The sequence below is a fragment of the Cupressus sempervirens genome, chromosome 2 (genome assembly GCF_028749045.1).
Source record: "Cupressus sempervirens isolate cs-2001-9-10 chromosome 2, ASM2874904v1, whole genome shotgun sequence".
NCBI classification, from domain to species: Eukaryota; Viridiplantae; Streptophyta; class Pinopsida; order Cupressales; family Cupressaceae; genus Cupressus; species Cupressus sempervirens.
In genome coordinates this window covers 142,360,385-142,366,227 of record NC_143119.1, presented here as the reverse complement: position 1 = coordinate 142,366,227, position 5,843 = coordinate 142,360,385, and the positions used below count along the sequence as shown (strand labels likewise).

Below are 5,843 nucleotides of genomic sequence, written 5' to 3'. Positions count from 1 at the left end.
TGCTAAAATTATAAACTTTATAGATATAAATAATCATTTTTTAGAAATTAAAATAAAAAACTTAAGTGAGTGCAAAATAAATAAATGGAATACACGAATATATAAATATTTTTAGATGTAGTAAATTTTAATCATTTTATAATGCATATCTATCAACATTTCTTTGGATAGATTTTTTTACTATATCTATACCAGTTTCTATGTCAAATTTGTTTGACTTATTTTAATCTCAAAATTATAAGTTTTTGATTAATGGTAAAAATAGGTTTTGAAGGGACCCAAAACTCTTTACAATCTCAAAATAAATAGATTTTCAACATAATCACCAAATACAATTGTTGCCCCCAAAGTAGGTAACACGAAACATGGCAAAGCAAAAAAAATGACCCACTAAGCACTACACAAAGACAAGAGCAAAAATGAAAAAAGAAAACCAAAAAAGTCTACCAACATAGGACCAGGAAGGACCAAACTAAACTATTTGTGTTAGGACTAGAGACTTAGTCTCCTTCTCCAAGATCCTCAAGCCTCTATAGAGACTCACTAAACTCAGATTTCACCTTGGGCTTATCCTTTTTATCAAGTTCAACTTCCATCTTCGTTTTAGATTGTGTTCTATTACCAAGACCATTATTACCCATACTTGAATAAGAAGCTTCCATATCCACATGGATAACCTCCCTTGCCTTGTACCTTTCAAGCACTTCATGCAAACTTTTAAAGTTTTAGAGCAAAACGTTCCTAAGAAGAGCTTCATTCTTTTCCATTTGTTCATGTGTTCGATGCATGTGAACCTCCAATATTGCATTGAAATTATTATCAGCACTATTGGCATGGACCTTGTTGTTATTTCCTTTTTGGATTTCTTCAAAAAAATTGTGCAAATCTTGCATAGCCTCATTGAGGTTCTTTCCTCAACCATCCATTTATCAAATTTAAAAGAGTGATTACATATAGTTTGCAATATGTTCATTGGGCCCTCTAGATTGACATTAATCCCTTCATTGTTCATGATGTTCCCTCTGTCTCCTATGGTCTCCTTGTGAGAAAAGATCTCCTCTTTTTGTTAATATCATCATGACAAATAGGTTCATTAAGAGGATTAGGGTCTTCCCCACTTCCATGATTTAGGGTCATGTCCATTGTATTAGTACTATCTATATTCATGGTTTCCTCCACAACCCAATTTTCTCCAATTTCATTAAGGATAGCCACTACCTCGTGTTCATGTTTAGTCTTATCATTGGTCTTTGTGTTATGAATGACATCCTCTTTGGCAGAATCCCCTCCTCCAAAGCCTCATTCTCCTCTTTAGTCTCCTATGTATTTTCCTCACTATCATCAACTTCATCTTCCTTGGATTCCCCCTCTTCCTCACTAACCTCTTCCTCTGATTCTTCGTCCTCTTCTGAGTACATAGAATCCTCACTTGCATAACAATTGTTGCTCTCCTTAGAATTATAATCCTTACTTTTTAAAAAAAAATTCCCTTACTATCTTTAGAATCCAAAGAAGTCTTGTTTGAAGAATCCTCGGATGCCTCCTTATTCTTTTTTTCCTTAGGACTTCTTTCCTTGACCACATTTCCTCTTCTAATGAATAACTTCCATTTTTTTAGCATGGTCTTTCAACCCAAGATTCTTATCCACTTAGTGCTTTTCAAAATACTTCAAAACTAATTTCATAAGACCCTCATGACAAACATGGTTGACTAGATTATTGCAATACTTGGTTAAACCATTAACCAAAGAGTTTTGCAAGTAGTAGGGAAATGAAATACACTTATAATGTCTAAAACAATTTAAAAACACAACTTGTGGTAATTTCTAACCCTAGCAAATCTTTCATCTAAAGTTATGTATTCCACAATAGCCTTCATAAAAATTCTCCATTTTTTCTTGATCTGGGTGATCTCAAAAAAAGCTAACATTCTTCTTTACCACCTTAGATCTTTCTTTAGCATTCTTTGGAAATAATTTTACAACTTATTTGGCATATTTAATATCTTTAAAAAACTTCTTACCTCCATTTGGCATACCAATGACTTTAGCAATCAGCTCCATAGAAAGATCAACCTTATGATTATGCAGAATGACTTTACCCTCGTTTTAGGTATCCACAAAGTTCCAAGGGATATCTTCATCAACACGGATAACTTTAAGAAACCCCCCTTTGGAAAAAAAAAGTATAAAATCTTGATAAATTTTAACATATTTTTAGGGGGAATAAATTAATTTCTATGGGAAAAAAAATTTCAAACTAGTAAAAAAAAAAATTTCATTGGAGAATTTTTTTTAGTCATATGAAAATTTTGTAAAACCCTAACAAATCTTTAATTATTGAAGAAACTCATGACCAAAAGTAAAAATACCTAGAAACCATATTTTATATCATCTAAAAAATAGTAACTCGTTTTAATAACTATTAGATGATCGTAAATCAACGGTATAAATCCTATTTTGGGCCGAAATGCTAAAGGACAACAAGTTTTACATAGTCTCCAGAAGAATGACACCTAATCAATATATTTCGGGCCAAAGATTAAAAGGATAAAAACTTACTTAGAAAGTCTCTACAATAGAGACATGTCTCAAATATATGTACTTAACGTATGACCTAATTTCCACATGTGCAACAATTATTATTGACTACTGTTGGAACATTAACTCCAACAAGTATATGTACTTAACATATGACCTACCTTAAAATTTTACCACATATTAGCAAATGTGACCATTGAATCAGACAAACCTTAGAAATTGTGGACGAAAATATTTAATGTACCATGTAGAAAGATTAGATTCCATAGAATACCCCAATCACCCAAAATGTGGACTTCGTGACATCCGCTCATAAAAATAAAAATAAAATAGAAAAATACAAACGTGGAAAACCTAAAAACATGATAAGTGATGCTCCAACCCAAACATTTAATACTTAAATTAAAAAATGAAAAAAATAATTTGAACTTTTACGCCATCGAAACACGCGGGACCGACAGAGCTATTGATTGGAACATTTCAGAAAGATAGACACCTACAACAGAGGCCAGCTCATACCGTTGATCAACTTTTGGACGACCAGAGAAAAACAATTCATAAAAATATGTCAACTCGGAGAGAAGGATTCATCTCGGACTTGGCCAAACTCAATAATTTACCATTTCAAACCCTATATATACCCCATCTTTTCCGCACAAATTTGTCCATTGCTCACACAAGAGCTTCAGAATCAACACACTAAACGTTTTCCTCTCTAGGGTCAAGGGATCGAATCCCATGGCGAGGTGGATTACAGTCGCGAGCTTTGGAAGGTCGGGGGTTCGAATCCCAGGGTCTCACTTCTCCAGCGCCACCGCTTTTATAGCTCTCATAGCAGGCGTGCTCGCCGTGGTGACCGTGGTGGCGGCACTCTGCGCTAAGAACTCCCGCAAGGAAGGGAAATCAAAGAAACCCTACGCCGACGCCGACGGTCCTATGGATTTGCCGCCTCGTAGGTCTGGAAATTTCAAATTGCCGCCCCGATCCCCGGCCCGCGCCATTATTGATACTATAAGCAGCAGCAAGGTCTTGCTTGTGAGAAAAGGGGAGAGGAACGAGAAATGCGAGAAGAAGCCGTATGACCGTGCGGTGAAGGAAGAGGGAGGGTTTCTCTGGCAGAAAGGTATTCTCATGGGAGAACGCTGTCAGCCTCCGGAATTCTCTGGCGTCATTATGTACGATAATTTTGGGAATCTCTTGCCTGAGTTCCCTCCGCGCTCCCCAAGACCCAACCGCTTTCAGCCTTCTCCGCAGGTACATGAGTCGATCCAGCTTTGAGCACTAAATTGTGTTCTTAAATTTACTAGTGTTGATCGACTTTGCTTCATGATTCATTAAATGTTGGCTTTTCTTGCGAGATTCTTTCAATTTTGCTGGCGCTTTGCTGGCGGAATTCTCTCAATTTTGTTTGATGCGGATGGATTATAATATTAATTGTCTGTGTAAATATTCAACAGCTTTGAGTACTAAATTGTCTTCTTAAGTTTTCTAATAATATTGAATTTGCTTCATGATTCCTTAAATGTTTGCTTCCCTTGCGAGATTTTTAAAATTTTGCTGGCTCTTTCCTTGCGAAATTCTTTCAATTTTGCTTGGTGCGGATGAAATATAAGATTAATTGTCTGTGTAAAGGTCCAACAGCTTTGAGCACTAATTCTTCATTAAATGTTTGCGTTTCTTCCGAAATTCTTTCAACTTTGCTGGCTCTTTTCTTGCGAAATTCTTTCAATTTTGCTTGATGCGGATGGATTATAATACTAATTGTCTGTGTAAAGATCCAACGTATAGCACTATTTTTTTGGTGTAAAGATTCAACTTATACTACTATTTGTCTGCTTAAAGATATAGCTTTAAGCATTAAATTCTTTCTGAAATTTAGTGATGTCTGAGAGATATTATGTTTCCACAGTCCTTGCGAAGGCTTTGTGTCTTAATATTTACAAGGATAATAATCTAAAAATCTTCAAGAAAAATATTTAGTGAACTCGTATGTTGAATTGCTTGTTTGTTTTTCGTAAGTTCTTTCAATTTTTCTTATTGCGGATGGAGTGACTAACTGTCTGTGTAAAGATTTTTCCAAAATTTAGAATTCTGCTATATTCAATAAAAAAAAATAACATTTTTTTCCTGAAACTCGTTCAATTTTGCTTCCTTTCATTAGATGTTTCACGGAATAGAAATCTAAATTTTAGCACACTAAGTTTTTTTCCGAAATTTCCTAATTTGTTATATAGAACTGCTTCATCCAAAAAAAAATTTGAATTTTTTTTCAGTAATTCTTTTGATTTTGCTTACTAGCGATGAATTGATACTTACAATCGTCTAAATTTTGCTCAGGCGAACGCCACTATGGTGCGATAATGAAGGATTTAATGCCAAAATCTTCTGTAAATATTTACTCTGTTAAGGTTTTTATCTGCTGTTCTGTGTCGTTTTGCCGGCTCCCGTCACATAACAGAAGAAAGAGGGTGATATATCTGTCGATTGCCGTGACTCTACTGGTGCTCTGCTCATTATGCATATATCTTCTTAAAGCCATTAATTAAGTTCTTCTTCCTTCGCAGCTTCTTTTCTCGACTGCCATTATTTTTCTTCATTTGTAAAAATCAGTTTTATTCAGTATAGTAAAATAGTGATGTTGCGATTCATTAATCTTTGGCTTCCAAGAATGTATGTTGATAAACTTGTTTTCTTTTCTATAATGTTTATATCAAAGTAGATTAGTTTCTAATAAATTTATCAACCTATATTTAAAATTATCAAATTCATATGAACTATTCTTTAAAAATGATGGATCATTTTAATAGATGAATGCATGGTGTTCTTGGAATTAGAGTTCGGAGGAAAAATTAAAGGAGATCGTAATACAATTACAGAATTTACTAAGAATACTAAAAACATGTTTTCATATTCTTGTTCTTGAGACGTGGGTTTTTTTTAAATCATAGAATCTTAAAATATGGATGGTGCAATATTTGTATAAAATTTCTAAAACAAGAATGATATAAACAAGTTGCTAAGAAATACGAGGTGTATGTCTAGTAAATAATGGTGAAAAAAACACAACCGTTATGCTTACTAGAACATTAAAAAAGGTTATAGCCATCATGAATTGGTGCGTAATTTATAACAAACCCCTTATCATTATCTCTCTCCTTTTGGAGGTTGAATTTCAATTTCTTATGGAAGTATTGGTCAAAGTTATGTGAGGTACTTTATTGTATCTAGTTAATCAGGAGCAATTTTGTTGTGGGTTTTGATGTAATAAAAGAAAAGGTCAAGCTTACTAAATCCAATCACGAG

General features: G+C 34.0%; 1 protein-coding gene across 1 annotated transcript; it reads left to right on the top strand.

Annotated features, from left to right (window-relative positions):
• Positions 1-3,129: 3,129 nt before the first annotated feature.
• LOC149571440 (uncharacterized) lies at positions 3,130-5,192 on the top strand. The gene is made up of 2 exons (XM_089809166.1): positions 3,130-3,794; positions 4,878-5,192. The coding sequence occupies exons 1-2, from the start codon at positions 3,279-3,281 to the stop codon at positions 4,899-4,901; spliced, it is 540 nt and encodes a 179-aa protein (XP_089665292.1). The 5' UTR covers positions 3,130-3,278; the 3' UTR covers positions 4,902-5,192.
• Positions 5,193-5,843: the final 651 nt, after the last annotated feature.